Source organism: Elephantulus edwardii, unplaced genomic scaffold, assembly GCF_000299155.1.
Source record: "Elephantulus edwardii isolate Elephantulus edwardi_28Jun2011 unplaced genomic scaffold, EleEdw1.0 scaffold00096, whole genome shotgun sequence".
NCBI lineage: Eukaryota > Metazoa > Chordata > Mammalia > Macroscelidea > Macroscelididae > Elephantulus > Elephantulus edwardii.
In genome coordinates this window covers 10,682,219-10,704,757 of record NW_006399846.1, presented here as the reverse complement: position 1 = coordinate 10,704,757, position 22,539 = coordinate 10,682,219, and the positions used below count along the sequence as shown (strand labels likewise).

Below are 22,539 nucleotides of genomic sequence, written 5' to 3'. Positions count from 1 at the left end.
GCCAAGCAAACTAAAGCTGTGAACAATCTCAATCTCTTCACCATCCATCCTGATGCTGCCAATTGGTCCAGTGGTGAGAATCTTTGATATTGGGGTTATGTTGGAAAATTATTTTTACATTATTTTTTATACTAGTTTATTTACAAAATTTGAATACATTGTTTTTCCACACCAGATCCTTCCTATTTCCCTCAGGGCAATTTCCCTGTCAAATTGTGCGACCCCATGATTAATCCTCCCCCTCTGCACATCCTACCCTCCCTGCTTGGATCTTCATATTCACTCTACAATAAAGGTTTTATACAGTATTTGCCCTTAATGGGACTGAGTTCACTCACCATAATGCTCTATAGGAGAATTCTTAAAGGGATACTTGCTAAAGTATTTAGGAATGATACCTGCAACTTACTTTCAAATAGAAAAAAAAATGTGGGTCTATAGAAAGAAAAACTAAACATGGTAATATTCATGAATGTAGGTGAAGAGTTTAAGGGTATGCTTTGTACTTGTCTTTATACTTTTCTGTGGTGAAAAATAAGCAGAGGGAATTTTGGATCTTGAATAATTAGAGAAACACTGACTTTCTGTCTATCTGTAAGAAAATATCGATATCTTCTCTATTACTTCATTGGGTCATCCTCCTTCCTAAATTCTCACCTCAGGCATGCTAAAAGGAGCTGGTATGCAATCATTTGAGAAATGAGACTCGATGTTCCTGTCTTTAGCGATTGCTTACACATGGTGGATATGTGGCTTGCTTCTCTGTTCTCCTTTGACATAAAGGGTCTATGTCACCTGCCTTGACCATTTCAGGATGTTCCTGTGTTGTGTTTCTAGTTTTAATTTCCAAAGGCAGAGACATTTTTTACATTTCATTTAATCCTTCCTCTCTCAACTCTCCAGTCTCGCGCTTTATGCCAATCTAATTACATAGTAAGTGTCTATTATTTTCTATTGACTGATTATTGGTATTCCATAACTACGTAGGGAAAAACATATGGAAGTGTAAGTAGAGTGGTCAAGAATGAGGTCAAATGTTCACCCAACTGAGGTAATAAAATACTGCTGGGTAGGGCCTAGCAGAAGGAATGTCAAGTGTAGGCTTTGACACAAGTTAATTCTCTGTGGCAACCAGGTGTTACTGGCTTAGGTAGTGATTAGAGCTTAGGGGTTGGGTAAAAGAAAGCTTTGGCAAAAGCTTATGAGTACCAAAGCACAGAATGTCCTCAGCTTGGCACTGTGGGGCAACTGCTCTCACAACCCTGAGAATTCTTCCCAAGGAAGTGAGGCCAGACAAAGGAATGAGGACTTGGGGGTGGGGGGTGCAGGGAAATGGAGTTCCATGAGCAGAGTCATTGTACCTTGAGGAATCTGTACATTTGAGATTCAAGGAGAATAACCCTAGTCTCTTTCATAAGATGGCAGTTAGAATTCCCTAAAAGGCTTCAGAAGGAAGAAGATGCTGCCCACACGCTGAGCAAGCTACAAGAGTACACCTAGGCCTGCTGCATTCCACATCCAGCTGCGACCCAGCTGTGTTACAGCTTGTTAAGGGGAGTGTAGGCTTGTCTTTCTTCTCTTGAGTAATTTTTCAATAAGGTTGGAAGCACTAAAGGATAAATTTCCTTTCTGCTCCAACTATGGCTTGTAGGAAGCAGGCCTTCAAATCTAAAGTTAGATAAAACATGTTATTTCCTATTACACTGAATCTTTTCACTGTTGTTAGGTGCTGTCGATTAGCAACTCTATGAACAACGGATCTGAACCTTGTCCTGTCCTGTGCCATTCACATCATCCCTGATATACTCAAGACCACTGCTACAGTCACTGTGTCGATCCATCTCACAGAGGGTCTTCTTTCAATGACTCTCCACATGATATCTTTCCCCAAACTGGCCACTCCTAACAGCGTGCCCATGTGAGATGAAGTTTCACCATCCTTGCTTTTAAGGAGCACCATGATTGCACTTTCTCAAGACATATTTATTTATTCTTTTGATGGTCCATGGGATATTCATTACTCTTCAATTCTTCTGTTATACTGAGTATTACACTAACATGGACACTTTAAGCTTTATTTAATATTTTTAACCTATCTTCTTGTTTTAGTCTTTGATCATGTCATGTAAGTCTTGAATTTCCTATAAAATTACAAGCTTCTTGAGGGACTGTGCTACAGTCTGCTTTTGCTGCTTATTTTTGTATCCTCTATCCAATACATACACAGACATTGGACATTTTTGTTATTAAGTGCTATCAAGTCAATTTATCTTCATAGATTTTTCTATTCATGGATCACAACCATACTTAAATTATAATTGTCACAGGAACAGGTAATTTTTATCCAGGGTTTTCTCTCCTGGAGTTGCTGAATGGGTTTGAACTGAAAACCTTTCAGTTTGCAGCTGAGTGCTTAACTGATGCATTGCCAGGACTCTGTAAGCATTGTTGCTGTGTGCCATCAAGTCAGAATCAACTCACAGCAGACCCTCCAGTGGGTTTTCAGAGGCAGTAAATCACACAGGAGATTGTCCATTTTTCTCCTGTGGAGCAGCTGGGAGATTCAAATCATCTGTTTATGAGTTAGCGCAACTCTTTACCGATTAGACCACCAGAGTGCCTCACTTTCACACTATTCAAACCAAAACCCACTGCCATTGAGTTGATGGTGACTCACAGTGACCCTCCATTAGGTTTCATAGACTGCTTATTTTTCCATCTCAGGGTGGCCAGTGAAATCTAACATTGACCTTTTGATTAGCAGTACAATGCACCACCAGAGCCCTTTTCCTTAAACATTAGATATACAATAAATACACGCAAATGTATAAATGCTGCTTACTATGTGGTAGTTAGAAAGAATAAGAAGGCTCTACATACTCTGACATGAAGAAGTTTCTGATTCATATTTTTTTAATTTTATACTGATGATTTACAGTTTAATTGATTCATATTATTATGTACAAAAACCCAAAACCCCAAACAAGACGGTGTGAAAACCCCTTATGTAAAAGGTGCAAACAGAAAGAATAAGTGCTTGAGCCATTTGTATATTTTCTTCCTCATACACTACCTTGTTAAGTACTGTATATACTTCTCTAGCCAGAGACATTTGTTAGTGGGTATTTTGGTGGTTTAGTGGTAAAGAGTTGCACTACCAATACAAAAGGACATGGTTCAAATCCACAAGATGCTTTGCAGGAGAAGATGGGCTGTTGACTGTCTGGAATTTACTGCCTCTGAAAATCTTCTGGAAGGTCAGCTATGAGTCCCACTGAATGAGACATAACAATGACAGCAACAAATTGTAAGTGTTGGAGCTCTAATGGCATAGTGTATTACATTTTGTGCTGCTAACCAGAAGGTTATTGATTTGAATCCACTAGCTGTTCTTAGGGGGAAATTAGCAATATACTTCAGTAAAGATCCACAGTCTCAGAAAGCCAGTGGTGGGTCCCTATGAGTAGGAATTGACTTGATGGCAGTGGTCATGGGTGACAGTAGAACCATAGTTGTTGTCTGAGTAGTCTCTGTATTTTCCTTTTCAAAAAGGAATTATTGATAATGTTAATAACATGTTTATGGCCATATAGGATTGATTACAGTAGTAACTACATTTATACAGCATTTAATATGAGGTACACTTTGTTTTTAGTGCTTTATACAAATTAACTTCCTTGACAACAATCCTATTGGAAAGCTGAGGCAGAGAGAGGTCAATTTTCCTAAGCCAGACATCTCAGCAAGCAAATAGCAAACCCAGGGTTTAAACCTAGCAAACCTCAGAGCTTGTCCCTTTAACCACTATGCTAAAAGTGCTCCATAAATGTGCTTCTTCCCATACCCCTTTCCTGCCCCTTCTGCTTGTTTTGTTTTGTTTTCAGGTTTTTACTGAGGGCTGTGGGGGGCCCCCTATCCTTGGAGGTGCTCACAGTTTCTTCAGCCACTCTAGGCTGGGACCCTGTGGGTCCTGGTCTCTCTGCTTGTTGTACAGGCCTCAATGATAGCATTAAGAACACCATGTCAGAATTAACTGAAAAGAAAGGGGGAGGAAGTTCTCATTATCCCCTTAACCTACGCTTTCATTTATGAATTTGAAAGTTTGTAGTAACTGTAAGGAGCTACTGATTCCTTCTGGACACTATGTGTGGGTTGTTAGGGAGAGAACATCACCGTTTAGTCATGCAATATACACAGATCTACTCTGCTTGAGACATCCAGGTTTTAACCCCACACCTGGACCATATCAAGCATGATCTCAGTACAATAAGCAAGGCTGTAGATGATATTGTGTAATTAACACTATCTGAAAGTGGTGGAATAGATCTGATAACTTCTTGAGGAAGCTAGATCCAGAGGCACTAAGATTGATACACCTACAAGTGAACTAGGAGAGGTCCCCCAATAAATAAGGTACAGGCAATACCACCATGTGTAATGCTGTTTCAGATTAAATCAGCATCTTTCAAATTTGCCATACTTATTGTCACAGTAATCTGTGTCCCCAGCTCTCACAAGGAATGTTTGTTCTCTGGCAGCCAAATGCACTTGGAACTGGCAGTGATGATCTCATAAAGCAGGAAAGCTGAGCAGTGAGATGATTAACACATTCTTGAAATTGAGGAGTTGAGCATCACATTATGAAAATATCTGGGCTCTGCCAAATCCATCAATGCCCAATCTTGGAAAGTTTATGGATAATCTTTTCCACAAGGTCCTTATTTTACAAATGTGGAAACTGAGGCTTTAAAATAACAATAGCTTCTGGCCTGGGAAAAGTAAAGGCACAACTGTTGTCGCCTAATTCATTCTGGACAAGGGCATCGACTGCTCAGATCTTGCTTTGAGTGACTTCATGGCTTTCAGTGTTCAACTGCAGCCATTAATTCATGCCAGATGCCTTGTAACATCTATTCCTGGTAACGTTTACTGAACAGTCTGTTTTTATTTTTAATTATCCTGTTTGTATTGTGTTTACTCATATGTGAAAGGGGGACCATTTCTGCATCCCCGCCCCCAACCTCCTGTGGCTCCAAGACCACAAATTTCTCTCGGTTTGAATTCCAAATGAACAGAGGGCTGAATAAAGGGCGAAAGGATTGCCCTGAGGTAGGAAATGATCTTCATGCCTAATCTGTCCCTAGGAGTTTTTTAAAAATGCAAGCATTCTTTCTTATGTTTAGGAGTGATCATAAATATGCTTTTGTCCTGAGACTGGCAATTTGCTTTCAAATACTGTGAAGCACTATTGCCTTGTTGGCATCGCATTAAAACAAAAATCCTGGCATAGGCGTTACCTAGTGAAAAGTACATAGCTTTGTAGTCAGACAAGAGTCCATCCTTGAGGGGTACAAACATTTTCTAAGGGTGGAAGTTGGAGTTCACCTGGAAGTGCGTCAAAAGTCAAGTCTGGTGATTTACTTCCTAAGTATTAGCCAATGAAAATCCTATGGAGCTCAATTCTACTCAACACATAGCGGATCGCTCTAAAAACAATTTAAAGTCAGCCCTAGATTTCAATCCTTGTTGAGCTGTGACCTCGATGAAATAACCACCTCTAAACGTCAAGTTTTCTCAGTTGTAAACTGGGCTTAAAGAAGATCTAGGATGTTACCCTAAAAAAAAAAAAAAAATCTGGAAAAACACATGTACTTTTAAAAGTCCGCTTGATACAAAATGGTAGCTCAGAAAGTAGTAGCTATCATTATTAATAACCTAAGGGACGCCAAGGGGAAACTCAGCAGGAAACCAAGGGCTCTTCGCGAAAAAGGAACCGAAATAGCGCACGCGGGGCTCCACCCACCTCCGTCAGCTCGTCCACTGCGAGCGCAGGAGAAGCAGGAAGGGGCTCCTCGGCCTCCCCCGACCCCAGACTAGCAATGCGGCCCCAGGGCCTGTCAAGACAGCTAGAACAGAGGGATGGCGGGCAGAGAATGGACAATGGGTTGTTTTGCTTTAGACCAGGGTGAGCGATGGCTTCTGTGAGGGAAGGAAGAGAGAAAGCCACGTAACTAAAAGCTCCAGGCCAAACCCATGGCAGGCCCCAGAGCCGGGGGAGGGGCGGGGGGAAGTGTGTCCAGAGAGCGGTTTCCCCCTCCTCTGTTTGCTCGAGGTCAGCTGACCCGTGTCTTCCCAGGCCTCGGGGCCCGCGGACCATCCGGGCTCTTCCGCCCCGCCCAGGGCCCGCTCTGCACCGCCCGCGGGTCTGCGCCGGGGCCTCTCTCCCCGCGCGTCGGAACCTCCGCTCCGGCCAATCGGCTGCAACCTGACAGCGAGGCCTCTTCCGCCCTGCGCGAGTGTCTTTTTCTTGAGCCAGATTGGCCAGTTTGGGAAGGCCATAATCTCCTCTTTATGACAAGAATATCCACATTTCCCCAAGGCCTTTGCCAATGCTTAAGGACAGGCAGGCTGCCCGAGGCTCCCCAGGGCTGCACTGTGCTGGGCCTGTCCACCTGGCGTTCTCAGAGCATGCACCAAGGTCTGCTTGAGGGCTCCAGAACAGTGAGCCTTTTCTTCCCTTCAAAACCACCTTACCTGTGACCCTGACTGATCCTTCCCTTCCAGACACCGACTGTGCTGTCGGAGATTCCATGCAGCTTTCCAGCCCAGGTTTGGGAGGACAGGGAAAATGGTATTTATAAGTATGTGTTAAGAAATACTTGCTATTTCAGAAACCCCAGCTTGAATCCACCCAGTGACTACATACTTCACAAAACAAAGAAGAAGGAAAGGAGCATTTGATTCAGTCCCTACTCTGTGCCTGGAACTTTACATTTGTCCTCCTACTTAATTCACACTTAATTCTCTCAATTTTTAAGAGTTCTGTAAAAGGTGTTCTCAACCTGGAGAGAAGGAAACCTAGGCTCTTGAGAGATGAAGATTCTTACAGCTGCTGGAGGTCAAGCTGTCAAGGAAGCCAAGGTCTTTTTCTAAGTGGCTCTGCTTTGTACAAGTACTCTAAGGAATGTCCAGACTCGGAACCTCATGGATGCTCTTGCATAGGGAGCAGCAAGTGCAGTAGTTAATGCTCTAACTTAAAGAACTTTGGAGTGGGGAGGGAAATCTCTGAATGCCTCGTGCAGTCCCCCATCACTGGAAGTTTTGAACTGCTGCATTCCACAGCTACTCTTTATTCTCCTTATTGCACGTAGTGGCAACAGCTAATTAAATGTTTAAGAAGAGGAATCTGGATTTACCAATTAATCATTCAGGTGCTAGGTTAACCCACTGCCATCAAGATGACTCTGACTCATAGCAGCTACACAGGACAGGGTGTAACTGCCCCATAGGGTTTCCAAGGTTGCAAATCTGCAAGGAAGCTGACCGACACATGTTTCTCCCAAGGAGCAACTGATGTGTTTGAGGCACTGATCTTTTGAATAGGAGCTTAGTGCCTACCCACTACACTGACAAAGCTCCTTAAGTTACTAGACAATACCTCTCTAGCAAGTCTTCTTTGACCCCTGCAGCACTTCTAGTTCCCTTCTTGATAACCTTTATCACACCATATATTGCAGTTACCTATTTCCTTATCTCTGTCTCTGTAGGCAAAATGAAGCTACCTGAGTGCAGGCACCATGTCTTGATTATAATCTCAGCCTTAAGCTGAAATGTCACAGTCTCATTCTCAGGATGACAGTTTCCTCAGGAACACCACTTTAAAACTCCTCAACTAGAATTTGGAAGTTAAAAGTGGTAATATGAAAATTGGAGACAACTGTAAAAACATGACCTTTAATCATGGTGACAATAATAACAGCAATAATAGCTATGATTTATTGAGGGCTTTTCATGTTCCAGGCACTGTTCTAAATGCTTTAGAGAAGTGCTCCTCAAACTTTAACTTGCATTTGAATTACGTGGTGAAAATACAGATTCTGATTCCATAGATCTAGGGTGGAGCCTGGGATTCTATACTCCTAGCAAGCTCTCAGGTGATGATGAAGCTTAGTCCTTGGCTTTGTTATGAAATAATGTCATCCTCTCAATAGTCCTGTGAAGTAGTTACCAGGATTATTCCCATTTAACCTTTACTGAAAGGTTAAGTATAAGTGAGTTTATGTCAAAATAAATAAGTGCAGGGGAATGAGGAAATAGAGAATGGTGTGGGCAGGGTACAGTGGTAGAAGGAGAAACAAAGTTTGGGACAGAGGAAGCAGTATTTATAATAGTTTAGCATGCATGGGAAGTAGGCAGAAGTTATAGGGCTGTTTTAGCTACTAGGCATATGCATAGTGCTTAAGGCTAGGACAAAGGCCCCAAATATTTGAAAACCAGTAGTAACTTTGTTACTTAAATATGAAAACAAAGATTCTCATAATTGGACCAATAAGCAACATCATGATAAACAAAGATTAAAATTATTTAAAGATTTAATTGTTGAAAGATTCCATTTCCCTTGGATCCACAGTCAACACCCAAGAAATCCACAGACAAAAAAAAAAAAAATCAAATGATATATTGTTTGGGGAAAACATTCTACAGAGGAACTCTTTAAAGAGTTAAAGAGCAAAGACGTCAGAGGACTTTAAGGATGAAAGTGTACCTGACATAAGTAATGTTTTTTTCAATTACCTCACAAGAAATGAGGCCTTTTATTATGATGTTGGTGAAGAATAGTGAATATTTGATCATGGACTGCTGAACAAACAAGTCTGTCTGGACAAAGTGCATCAATAATGATCCTTTGAAATGAGGATGGTGAAATATTATATACTTTGGCAATGTTATTAGGAGGGGCCAGGACTTGAAGAAGGACATCATGTTTCATGTAGTTATGTACGGTCAAGTTGGAACCAACTCATAGTTGACCCTCTAGTGAGTTTTCAGAGTATGCAAAGGCATTTGACTATGTGGACCACAACAAACTGTGGCTAACTCTGAGAAGAATGGGAATCCCAGAACACTTGATCATGCTTATATGAAACCTATAATTGGAACAGGAGGCAGTCATCAGAACAAAGCAAGGGAACACTGCAAGGTCCAAAAATGGGAAGGGTGTACGCCACGGATGTGCCCTATCTCCATATCTTTCCAATCTATATACAGAACAGATTATCCTGGAGGCTGTGTCTATGAGAAAAAATGTGGCTTCAAGATTGGAGGAAGATTCATCAATAATCTACATTATGGAGATGACACAAATCTGCTCGCTGAAACTGAGGAGGACCTGGAACACTTGCTGCAGAAGGTCAAGGACTGTAGCCTTCAGTATGGATTGAGGCTCAATATCAAGAAAATAAATATTCTCACCACTGGGCCAATTGACAGCATCATGAAGGAGGGTGAAGAGATTGAGATTGTTCACAGCTTTAGTTAGCTTGGCTCCATAATCAACACTCTTGGCACCAGCAGCTAGGAAATTAAAAGACGTATTGCATTGGGAAAGTCTGCTGTCAGTGACCTCTCCAAAGTACTGAAGAGCAATAATGTCAGTCTGGAGACTAAAGTGCACCTGATCCAGGCCATGGTCTTGGCTATCACTTGCTATGCATCAGAGAGCTGGACAATGACTAGGGATGACAGAGGAAGAATTGATGCCTTTGAGCTCAAGTGCTGAAGGAGAGTACTGAATATACCATGGACTGCTAAGAGAATGAACAGGTTTGTCCTGGAGAGTTTTAAACCAGGCTGCTCCTTGGAGACAAGGACTCTGAAGCTTCGTCTCACATTTGGACATGTTGCAAGGAGGAAACAGTCCTCAGATAGGGACATCATGCTTGGGAGGGTGGTGGGACAGCTCAGGAGAGGAAGATCCTCTATGAGATGGATGGATTCAGTGACTGAGGTAATGAGGGTAGGTGTGTCAGAGATAGGCACCGGATAGAGCAGGGTTTAGGGTTGTTGTACAAAGGGTCACTATGAGTCATAGGCAACTCGAAAGCACATAACAACAACAACAACAACAAATCACAGAGGAAGTGTTTGCCTGTTTTTCTCCCACAGAGCAGCTAGTAGATTTGAACCAATTGCCAACTCAAAAGTTGATAGCATAAGTCCTTATCCAATAGGCCATGAAGCTCCCTTCATGGTTGATAAAAAGTCTTAAAAAAAAATAAAGACCATAACTGAGACAGGCTGATGCAGCGGCTGCAACATGGGCTCAAACATGGCAACTATTGTTTTTTGAGTTTGTTTGGGTTTTGGCTTTTTTTTTTGAGAATGAGATATTTCTTTGTTTAAAATTTTTTTAAATTATTATTAATTTTAATGAAAGTTTACAGAGACTGAGGATTTCCATTCATTCACTGTTGCACTTTTCTCCCTGCCACCCCACCCTCCCCCCAATTCGCTCCTCTCTTTGAAAAGTAGAAGAAAAATTCTTTCATTGTTATACAATACCTCTCCCCCCAAGTCTACTCCACTATGCAGCATTCATTCTGGACTGCTGTCATGACAATAATAATATCTATCCCTTTTAAACAGTTTTCTCTCTCATCTGTTTCAATGCAGTATATTATTTATCACATGGCAACTATTGTAAGGATGGTACAGGACTAGGCGGTATTTTGTAGTTTCACACTATGGGTCACTATGATTTGGGATTACTTGACGGTAATATGAAAACAAAAAGTTTAATGATCATTCCAAAATACAAATAATTTAAAATTCTTTTAACATTTTTCCATAAAAAATCCATATTTAATGTGTGACATGGATATATTTTAACACAATAATATGGTAAGAGTCTGAGGCCCACTTAGAAGCAGGAGTGGCATCCACTTCCTAAACAACGTGCTTCTGGAACCTCTATGAACTTTGATAAATGTTGATAGTTATAGAAAGACTTCAGTCCTTTTGTTCATAGGGATGCTATGAGTTGTGCTTGACTCAAACTGACAGCAATCAACAACAACAAGGGCCACCAAAGACAGGATAGGCTTTGGCCATGTTGGACCTAGATGTAACCCGGAGGGCAACTGCGAACCATTGCTAGAGGCAGGAGAGTGTTCTCAGTGGCTACACTGTGGAGAATGGGTTGGAGGAAAGCCAATTGGAGGCCTAGAGGCTGGAGAACAGATAGGTAGTTTCAGACTTCCAAACTTTGAGACAGTGTCTCCACAGCACCAAGATTAGTATAAAACGATAGCATTATACAATCCAATTATTTTTTTTTTTATTATGGTCCCAATCTGACTCAGCATTTTAAATTTATGTAAGATTTGCAGACAAGGCTTTTTACAAATCTTTTCTTATTAAGGCCAGTGGCTGCACTATAGAAGAGGTATTAAGAGCTCAAACCTTTGAGTTAGACTAACATGGGTGCGAACTCTAGCTCTTGCTAGCTGTGTCATTTTTGACAAGTGATGTAAATTATTATCCTTAGTTCTTGGTGGTAAATGCTAAATTGTCTAGTATTGTAGGTGGTTTGAGAATTAAGTGAGGTAAATTATATATACAATACTGCCCACAAAACGCTGTGCTGTTCACTGTCCCCAGCTCATGGCACAATGAAACAAAGTGTTTCCTGATACTGCAAAATGCCCCAAATTCATTAAGGATTGAACTCTTGTGATATTCAGGTGTTTTTAGTTTGTTTCCTAAATTTTTTTATTGGGATGTGGATCAAAGTTTAAAGAGAAAAAAGACACAATTCAAGCACATTTTGTTTTGTGACAGTGATTGCAATTTTCCCAATGTAACAGTACTCTTCCCACTTATTCCTTGTTTCTATCATTTCCTTTCATATCTTATCTGCCTTTTGCACTTTGTCCCTGGGCAAATGCTGCCCATTTGACCTTGTGTGGTTGCTTGTTCCAAGTGCATTCCTCTGTGATGTTATTCTTCACCTTCTGGCTTGCCTCACATATGACTATAAATTGGGTCAAGGGGATGATTTCAGTTCTAGGCTTGAAGGCTGACTAAGGACCATAGTCATGGAGGTTGCACCAGGCTCAATGAGAGCCGTAGGGCTGGTCTTTACATTCTTTTGAATCATATTCCACATTTTTATCCCACTCTATCTAGGACCTCCTAATGTGATTCTTTTCAAAGTGGTTAGTAGTAAGAGCCAGGCACCAACTAGTTCTTTTGGTTTCAGAGTTGGTGGAGGCTGTGGTTCACTTGGTCTGTTAGTCCCGTGGACTAATGGTTTCCTTTCATCTTTGACTTCCTTCACTCCTTCTTGCATCAGATGAGGAGTGACCAATAATAGATACACCTTAGATGACTGCTCAGAAGCTTTTAAATCCATAAAGGCTAATTTTTTTGGTTAATTTTCAGAAATAGAACACCAGGCCTTTCTTCCTAATCTTTCTTAGTCTGGAAGCTTCACAGAAACCTGTTCAGTAATATGACAACATGAAGGCACCACTGACTCATGGGTAGCCACTACACAGGAAGTGTATTAGGCAGGAATTTGAACCATGTCTATTGCAGGAAAGGAGAAATTTTAATCACTGAATACCAATGTTTCACATGTACAAATAAATGGTAATTATTGTCATATATGGGGAGTTCTAGTGGCCTAGTGTTAAGAAGCTGCAATCCCAAAGGCATGAGGTTCAAATCCACCAGTTGCTCTGAGGGAGAAGGATGGGCAATCTCTTCCTGAGCGATTTACTGCCTCTGAAAGCCCACCACAGGATCAGTTGTGGGTTGGTTCTGACTGAAGGGAACACACCAATAACAACATTGTCATATGTCTAACATCCTTCTGAGTCTCAAACAAGTTTTCTTTGGGAGGAACAAAAGTTATGGTAAATAATCTCTTCATTAATTTGCTGAAGTCAAAATTACTCATATTTCAGATAAAGAAACTAGGGCTCAAAGATTATGTAGCTCAAGGAACAGATTATGTAGCTCAAGGAACAGAAAAGGAGAAATTTGCAAGAGTTAGAATTTTACTGTACACAGTCAACATTTGCTGTTTCCACCACTCTTTGATGGGTCCAAAACTTATTCCCTTAGTCATAGCACGAGTCAGTCATGATGGATGGTAACCCCTAAATACTCCCCTCCTCTCGCCTCCATCTTCCTTCTTCCCCATCCAGCCTCCTCACCACCTTGCTCCCCAATTTTACAGCTTGAGGATTCCCTTTATTTAAGCACTTGTTTCTTTGAGACTCAGACAGAACCGCCCTGGACTGGGATACCTTCCAGGGTACCTCCCTTTAAAGGGAGTAGATAAGTAGGTCACATCAGGATGGTGGGGGAGGAAGCTGACTTCTTATGGGAGGAGGAAAAATACTGCAGATCACATGGAGAATGGAAAACAAAGTAACAGGGCTCTTCTTTCTGTCTTCCTCTAAGTCTCACAATGACAGCCCCCTGCCGGCCACTAGTACCATGAAAAGCATTTTGAAGATAGCACAGGCAACACTTGGGGGTCGTTGTGCTAATGGAAACTGTACCGAACAAAGAACTTTTCTACCCTCCATTCCACCCTGCCATCCTTTCAAACTAACCCACATGTAATTTTCATTTTTCTCTCATATGGAGAAATCTTTGTTTTTATAGAGGTTTTGGGGCTCTCATCTGGTGACTGTTCTACGTGGCCTGAAAGTATAGAGAGTTCTGCAGCTGGGAGGCTCAGCGGGCCAGAAAGCCACTGGCTGTGATTGCCTGGAGCAGCTGGGGATCCAGGGTACAGATACTCTGTTGTAGCAACCAGAACAAGTCCTGCGCTTTGCAAGATTTCTGCTCTCCCCTTCCCTGACTTCTAACCCTTCACTGAATGCAATTCACAACTGGAGTGGGTATTTGATAGATTGCTGTGAAAACCCAAGAGGGACAAATAGAAACAGAGAGAGGCAGGGTGCGGCATTGAAGGTCCAACCCCACCCTGCCCCACAACCCCCAGGGACGAAGCCCTGTTTGAATCATAACACTGGGCGGTCACATTTCTAGGAAACTGCCGTTGAAGGGGAAAGGTCCTGGCTGTGTGAGAGGACCAGCCTGGCGGTGTGCAGATTAGGACTGAAAATGTGTATCCGGGCAGACGATTGGCCCTGGACTGTTTCCCCAGCACAAGACAAGCATATGAAAACAAAAAGACCAAAGCTTGACCTTTGCACCTTGGAGTAAACAAACCTAGTTCCTGGATGAGGGTTATGGAAACAGGGAGTTCACCTCTGGAGAGGCTGAGGGGTTTTCCATTCTCTTGGTGCCCAGATTGGCGACCTTCCAGCTCAGAGGCGCACCACTCTCAGGACTGCTCTTTTTCAAATACTTGGAGGTGACACTCCAGATTGCAGGATGCCACTCCTATCTGGCTGAAGTTTCAGTGCTGCCCCTTCCCCTCCTTCCTCATGCCTAATTTGCCCCAGAGTCCTGGGCAGACTCCAGGGATGCATGATCTCTCTGCTTCCCACTCTCCTCATCACCCTTATAGAAAATGGGTACACCCCCAAGGGCCTTAGTCCCTTCTGGGAAAGTTCTACTCTTTCTGCCTTCATGGGGGAGAGGAGAGAGACATGCATTTCCCTTCTCCCTTTATTTATGCTCAATTTCCTTTATGGAGTGGACCTGTCAAACACACTTCTTTGCCAGGCTGGAGTAATCTCTCATCAGAGTGGGTGTAAATCCCAACTAGGATGTAGTAGGCAAGTAGTAGCAATGATCGTGTGGTGGTGCCTTGTATTAGAACAAGACGTTTGGACTTGTGAGTCTTAGCTTCCTTGTATTATTAAAAAGTACCCATCAACAAACGAATGGCTAGAGAAGCTGTGGTATATTCGCACAATGGAATACTATGCTGCATTAAAAAACAAGGAACTCATGCAATATTATTCAAAATGGTTGACTCTGGAGAACATTATGCTGAGTGAAATATCCCAGTCACAAAAGGACAAATATTACATGATGCCACTGTTGTAGAATGGGACTGTCTTTGGGGTTGGGGAGACACTGAGTAAGATGGGTTCAATAATGTATACTGCACTGAAGCAGAGGAGCGAGAGAACCGTCTAAAAGAGAGATGTAACTGGGTATTTCTGTCATCACAGGAGACTAGAGCGAGGGCTGCATGGTGGAGGGGACCTGGGGGAGGGTTTGTAAAACAATGAAAGAATCTTTTCTTTTACTTTTCCATAATTTTTGGACTCATGTACTTATAACTTGTTAGTCAAATTTGTGTCTTCTAGGTTGCAACACCCCCATGATACATCTTGAAGGATATGTACATGTACAGCCAAGCACAATCAATAAGAGTGCATCTGAATTCCAAAATCAATCTCCATAATAGTCTATGTGTTTCCTACTGCCAAAGGGGCCCTTTAGAGTAGTGAGAGAAGATCTTCACCCTGAAACCCACAGCGTCCCTTTTCAGCAGGAAGTAGCTAAGAGAATACGCCATCCCCTTTTCCTTATGACTCAGGGTGAAGTCTCTCTCAGGGAGGAGTGATAGGGAATGGCAAAGGATACACTGACAAAGAAGATTAATCAGAACTGGCTTTGACAAGCACTGTGGCATTTGGACAAGAACAAACTGGGAGGAGGGTAGAGAGAATAGTGCAACAATGAATGAGTGGAAGCCCAAAATCTCTGTAAATGTTCATGAAAATTAATAAAATATAATTATAGAAAAAAAAAAGAAAAAAAAAGTGACTGATAACTCTTCCTCCCTGGCATCTGCTCCTGTCTGGACCCTTTACTTTGCCAACATTCTTGCTTGACCATGAGTAGATTACCTAATTCTAATGCAAATGTGACCTAGGATTACCTGAGAAAGAGGGATCTCTCGTGGCGTAGCCCACAGAGAATTGCACTGCTAATCCAAAGGCCATGCTTCTGTGCTTCTGTAGTGGTTTGAGTCCCCCAACACAGGCAGTCTCCTCTTGTGTAATTTAAAGCCTTGGAAGCCTGCTGGTGGGTCAGAACTACTTACAGCAATGTGAGAGAGAGGGACCTGAGAAAATCTTCGAGGCTCCATATTCATGACCCAATCATTTAGACTCAATACATGTCTAACCAATGATTCTGACACACACATGCAACAGAATCATCTAGAGACTTGTTAAAATACTTAGTTGGGTTCTACCCCAGCATTTCTGATTCATGTATGACAAGTTCCCAGGTGACAGGACCACTGAGATTCTTTGGTTGTTATGTGCTGTTGAGTACACTATAACTCACAGTGATCCTAAGAACAATGGTTCTGAATGCTGCCCTATCCTGTGCCATCCTCCCCATCTCTGACACACTCACACCTATTGTTACAATCATAGTATCAATTCATCTTTTTGAGGATCTTTTCTTACCCTGACTCTCTACCTTGCCAAGCATAATGTCCTTTTCCATGGAGTGGCCCCTTCAACAACATGCCCAAATTATGTGAATTTCACTGTCTTTGCCTCCAAGAAGCAGCCTGATTTCACTTCCTCCAGAACAGACTTGTTTGTTCTCTTAGTAAGTTCATGCAATCTTCACTATTCTTCTCCAACACTCCAACTCAAAGGCATTGATTGATTCCTCATCCTTAGTCATTGTCCAACTTTCAGGTGCGCATGAAGCAATTGAAAAGATCATGACTTGGGGCAGGTGCATCTTAGTATTTAAACTGCTTTTCTCGCTCTTTAGAACTTTGGAGAGAGGTCCTTGACAGCAGATTTTCCTAATGTAACTTATCTTTTGATTTCTTGACTGCTACTACCATGGGTGTTGATGTGGATCTAAGTGAGATGAAATCATTCACAACTACAATCTTGCCTTCATCTATCATGATGTTGCCTATTGGTCCAGTGATAAAAATTTATGTTTTCCTGATGTTGAGATACAATACATATTGAAACTGGCAGTCTTGGATCTTCTGTAGCAAGTGCTTCAAGTCCCCCTCATTTTCAGCAAGCAGGTTGTTGATGAGTATTCCTCCTATTCTGATGGAGGATAAAATCCAGCTTCTTCATAAAATCTAGCTTCTCAAATGATTTGTTTAGTATACAAATTTAATAAGTATGGAGAAAGGATACAGCACTGAGCTAGAATGAAAACCTGAGTTTGAGTCTGAGCCTTGCCAGTTTCCTGCTTTGTGATCTTGTACTTGATCTCTGAGCTTCTTCATTGTTAGAGATGTTCCAGTGAGATGACAGGATAGGGCATGGTTCCTATCTATTTTTCATAAGGTTGCTATGAATCATGGTTAACTCCATAGCACCTAACAGAAAGCATTGAGTAGATGGAAAGATTTGATTACATCATGTATTTGAAAGACCTATCCATTGTGAAAGACAATTGAATATAAGTCAGTCAATAAATAGTATAGTTTTGGAGTAGTTTATTTGCAGAAGATCAAACACTACAGCCTTCAATATGGATTACATTTCAACATCAAGAAACAACAATTCTCACCACGGGATCAATAGGTGACATCTTGATAGATGGGGGAAAGATTGAAACTGTCAATGACTTCATATTACTCGGATCCACAATAAATACACTTGGTACTAGCAGTCATAGATCAGGAAACACATTGCACTGGGAAAGTCTGTAGTCAGTGATCTCTCCAAATGACTGAGAAACAATGATGTTAGTTTGAGGACTAAGGTGCACTTGATTTAGACCATGTTCTGTTCTGTTCTTTTCTTTCTCTTCTCTTCTCTTTTCTTTTCTTTTTTAATATGTTGTTGTTAAGTGCCATCGAGTCATAGGCATCTCATAGCAACCCTATGAACAAAAGACCTACACACTTGTATAACTTTTATCCTTTCTCCAGGTTCATAGAGTTTCTAGAAGCAAGCTATTTTGGAAGTGGATGCCACTCCTGCTTCCAAGCTTGTTTTAATCAGGGATCTCCACCAAACACTATTTGACACCTCAGTGTTATAGTATTCAGCTTCATGGCAAACATGAGTTACCTCTGTATAGAAAGTGGACAAAGCAGTGCTATATGACCTAGACCAATGTTTGACTAAAAACAATTAAAACTAGGCCTGAGGACTGCAGATTAAAGTCAGCCACCTTTGGCTTGAGAACATCACTTTCTGTCCAATAGGCCAATTGATCTCTCTCTTTACTGTTGTTGTTGTTGTTGTTGTTAAGTGCTGTTGAGTCGTAGGTGACACAAAGCCTATGAATGAAAGACTTGGACACTTGTATAGCTCTCATTCTTTCTCCAGGTTCATAGGGTTTCTGGAGGCAAGCTATTTCAGAAGTGGATGCCGCTCCTGCTTCCAAGCTTGTTTTTTTAATATATCATCTATAGGTTTATATTGGGGGAGTAGAAAAGAAATAAGCCCCTATACTGGGCCCTATTTAGTTCCAGCTTCTTGCTTCCATAGGGTTAAGGAAGACTTTGAGGAAAGAATAGTTGTTTGAAAAAAATCCAGGTGTAGTTGCTTTGTATGTTGTGATGGACAGAAGGGATGAAGCGAAGTGTGAAGGCCCTTCACACCATCTTGCCTCAGATTATGTCCTGGAACCCTGGGGCGGGGGAAAGCACGGCTCTCATTCTTGTTTCTTGGGATTGTTGACGGCCACATAGTGGCAAAGAATGACAAGCAGGAAGAGCAACACGCCCAGCATGTTGGCGAAGATGGCAAGCTGCACATTCGTGATCATCCTGAAACACTGGGCTCCACTCAGACACTGGCCATGGACAAATTCCAGGCAGGAGAGTGAGGCCAGAACTTTGGAGCTGATCATGGTCTTTTCAATCATCGATCTGCTATGCATCTGAGAGGTAAATCATGAATAAGGATGACAGAAGGAAAACTGATACCTTTGAACTGTGGTGTTGGAGGAGAGGGCTGAATGTCCCATGCACGACCAAGAGAACAGACAGACAGATATGTCTTGGAGAGGGTGCAGCCAGATTGCTCCTTGAAGCAAGGATGATGAAGCTTCATCTCACATACTTTGGGCATGTTGCTAAGAGAGGCTATTCCTTAGAGAAGGACATCATGCTTGGAAAGGTGGAAGGACAGCGAAGAAGAGGAACACCCTCCACCAGGTGGACTGACATGGTGACTGCAACAATGGGTGGAGTGTCAGAGACTATGAGGTTGGAACAGGATAGGACAGGTTTTAGATCTGTTGTTTATAGGGTTGCTATGAAATACTTGACTTGACACCCCCTAATAATAATAATTCTTATTCTTTTCTGACTGCTGGATATTTTGCTCAACATCCTGGCCAACTTTGAGCACAACAATTTTGAAAAGACTAACAACCCAATGAAAGATCATCTATATCTGGGCCTCAGTCTTTTCCTTTAGAAAACAGAAGACTTTGATCTATTAGATTAATGGTCCCTCTAGATACTGTCTAGAAGCCCAGTTCTGGGGGCTCAACCATGTCCTTTATTTTTTGCTCACACTTCTCCAGGACCTCTGTCTGAGAGGCCTGGTGCTTCTGCAGAATAAAAAACATCAGTCCTCAGTCACTGATCAGTTCATCCCTGAAGACAATAACCTAGTCATCAATACCCATCATAATCTGGTTCCAAACTACCTTTACAAGAATTCTTCCTCTTCTCCTTCATTCAATCAATAATCTAGACAAATTAAACTACTTGCCTTTTCTCAAATATGTCTTGGGCTTTCTTGCATCCAGTCTTTGTTTATACTTTTCTCTCTATTGGAATATTCTCTCCACTGGCCAAAGTCTTGTTTCTCTTCAAATCTCACTCGATGACTACTCCCTCTAAGAAGTCATGTCAGGTCCCTATATTGTACATATCTCTCTCTCTTTTTACTTTTTATTCTTTTACTGTGAATCCACGGAAAGTTTACAAATAATATTGATTTTTTAATTAATACACATTTTGTTTTATAATTTTAATTATAATTAATTAATTTTAGTAATTATATCTAATCAATATTGCATATTGCATTTCCCATCACCCAATTTGTTAAGTGTCTATTATTTATATATTAATTTTTACTTCTCTTCCTCCCCTCCATCTCCCTGGTAACACCTCTCTCTTGAATACAAGGAAGCGATTTTTACATTTTTCTTTGGGTGGCAATAAGTCATGCCATTGAGTTTGTTAGATATAAGATCAAGCTATAACAGGGATGCAACATTTTTACCCTCATCTGCTGGTGGTAGAAGGAGCTCTGGTGGCCGAGTGGTGAGGAGTTGTACTTCCAATCCAAAGACAAGTGATTCAATTCCACCAGCCATTCCAAGGGAGAATGATAGGCAATCTCCTTCCACGTGATATACAGCCTTTGAAACCCATTAGAGGATCTGCTATGAGTAGGTCCCAACTCCATGGTACACAAAACAACAAATGGTGACCACCAGTAACTCCACGAGAGGAAGTCAACTCCTGTTTATATTTACAGCCACAGAAATCCAGTGGAAGGTTGCTGTGAGTTGGAACTGGCCTCAGGGCCGCTTGTGTTTATTTAGTGGCTAGTCTCCTGTGAAATTTATAGCCTATGAAAATCTGCTCAAGGGTCAGCTCTGAGTCAGTTGGCAATGAGTTTGAATTTGTGTGATATTAACCCTCTGAGGAAGCAAATAGAAACTCAGTGATCTACAGGTTTGGCCCTGGATATCCTGTTTCTAAAGTTTGTTCTCCATATTCAGGAGTGAAAAATAAGATTTGAGATAGTGTTTAAAAAGCTTCAGAAAGTGGGAAAACCACTTAAAAAGATACTCAATTACACAAAAGACTGCTCAGCAGTTTATTTTTAATAGTAGTCAGAGATAGGGCATAAATGCGTATATATGTTTATATTTGTTGTTGTGCTCCATTGAGTCAATCCTGACTTATAGAGATCCTACAGAGCAAAGTAGAATTGCCTCATAGTATTTCCTAAATGGAAATCTTGTGGGAGCAGATCACCAGGACTTTATTTCTCAAGGAATAGGCTGGTGGATTCAAACTGTTAACCTTTTGATAAGAAGCTGAGCACTTAAAGACTGTACCACCAAGGTTACACACACACACACACACACACACACACACACACATTATGGCCTAGATATAAAACCTACTTATTTGCATATAGGCATACCTGCCCCTGTAATTTTCTTTTTTAAAACTACAGAGTTGGGATTTCCCACCCTCCCCCTTCCAAGTCTAAATATATAGGCTGGTAGAAAATGTGTAAAGGAAATAAAAAGTAAAAAGAAAAATAAAAGATGAAAAGAAGACATTCTTAAGCTTGTAACTAAAAAAATAGTCAGGTATTAAGAATTTCCCTACGTTTATTTATTCTGTATTAGAGGAAAATAAAATAAATGTTTATACATTTCTGTACTGTACTTTTTTCTGATTTAGCATATGAGTACTTTTGTTTTCTTTATAATACTCTTTCTAAACATTAAAATATATATCCTTTCAATATCCATTCACAGGTGCAGTCTTTCCACTTTAGACACTCCACGTTTTCTTGGTATAAATATTGCAATGAACATCCCTTGTATATCTGAACACGTCTTTGACTATTTCTTGACTGATTCTGGAAGTGGGACTTCTAAGGCACTACATACATATAACTAAACTGTTTTCTAGAAATTTCATTTGGAAACGTTTCTAGAGTATATTATATATAGCCTTCCTTTTAGTCATAAGTAATTTTTACCTCCACTCCATATTATTCTGTACTTTTCTTGGTGTATTTAACTCTATCTGCTATGAGTTTGCATTCAGTATGCAAGTCTTAGTCCCTTTAAGCTGCCAATTGTACTCCTAAAAGAAGTGCAAACCCATCTTTATCACTGACTTCGTGGAAAAAAATCTAATTGCCATCCGGAAATAGACCCAGTCTTCACGTGTCTACATTTCCTCATTGCCATTTACTTTCTTTTTATTTTACTTGTATTTCTTTTTCTATTTTCAAGTTGTGTTTTGAGTGAACTGTCACAAAGGAAATTGGTTTTTCATCTAACCATCAGATACATTTTAATTTAAAATACTAATACAATACCCATAATGTAATTTTTCCACTTCCTCTTTGTAATTCTCCTTTCCATTAATCCTTCTATCCTACTCCATCCTGCCTTCTAGATATTTTTCCTTGGGCAAAATCTATCCTTTTGATTTTATATGGTTATTCTAAGAAATTAGTGCCTTCCTGGTGTTATTGTTTATTTTATGGTCTTGGTATAAAATTGAGCTAAGAGAATTATTTTTTTCCTAAATTGAAAGGGTTCCATCAGTCTCTGCCAGACCAATAATCTGGTTTTCTTAATGTTTTTTAGTTTTGTTATGTATTTCCCATACTAGATCTTCTAGTGTGATCCCTTTCAGTGTGGTCAGCCAGGGTAGATGGGCACCATCTAGTTTCTTCTGGTCTCAGAGTTACAGGATTGAGATGCAAGAGACCTTTACTCCTTTGGACTAATAGTTTAGGGACACCTTTACTCTTATTTGTTCTAGACAGGAAAAGACAAATAGGTACAGCTGGCCACTTTGGTGGAACTTTTTCTGTCATTGAACCACCCATAGGTAAGGTAGAATTCATCCCAGGCCACCGTTGTTGTTATTAGGGGCTATTGAGTCAAGTATAACTCACAGCCACCTTGTGAACAAAAGATCAGATCTCTGTTCTATCCTGTGCCATCCTCACACTTGACACACAAGAGTCCATTGCAGCAGTTACCATGTTCATCCACCTGGTTGGAGGCCTTCCTCTCCTTCACCAACCC

General features: G+C 41.1%; 2 protein-coding genes across 2 annotated transcripts in view; both read right to left on the bottom strand.

Moving 5' to 3' along the window:
- NINJ2 (ninjurin 2) overlaps nt 1-22,539 on the bottom strand; it is a 159,261-nt gene that overhangs the window by 123,100 nt on the left and 13,622 nt on the right.
- On the bottom strand, nt 18,382-18,495 carry LOC102848020 (dolichyl-diphosphooligosaccharide--protein glycosyltransferase subunit 4-like). The gene has a single exon (XM_006891326.1). It carries the CDS (start codon nt 18,493-18,495, stop codon nt 18,382-18,384), a length of 114 nt encoding a protein of 37 aa, XP_006891388.1.

Coding starts and splice junctions, on each gene's coding strand:
- LOC102848020 (XM_006891326.1), bottom strand. CDS start 18,495: ATGATCACGAATGTGCAGCTTGCCATCTTCGCCAACATGCTGGGCGTG.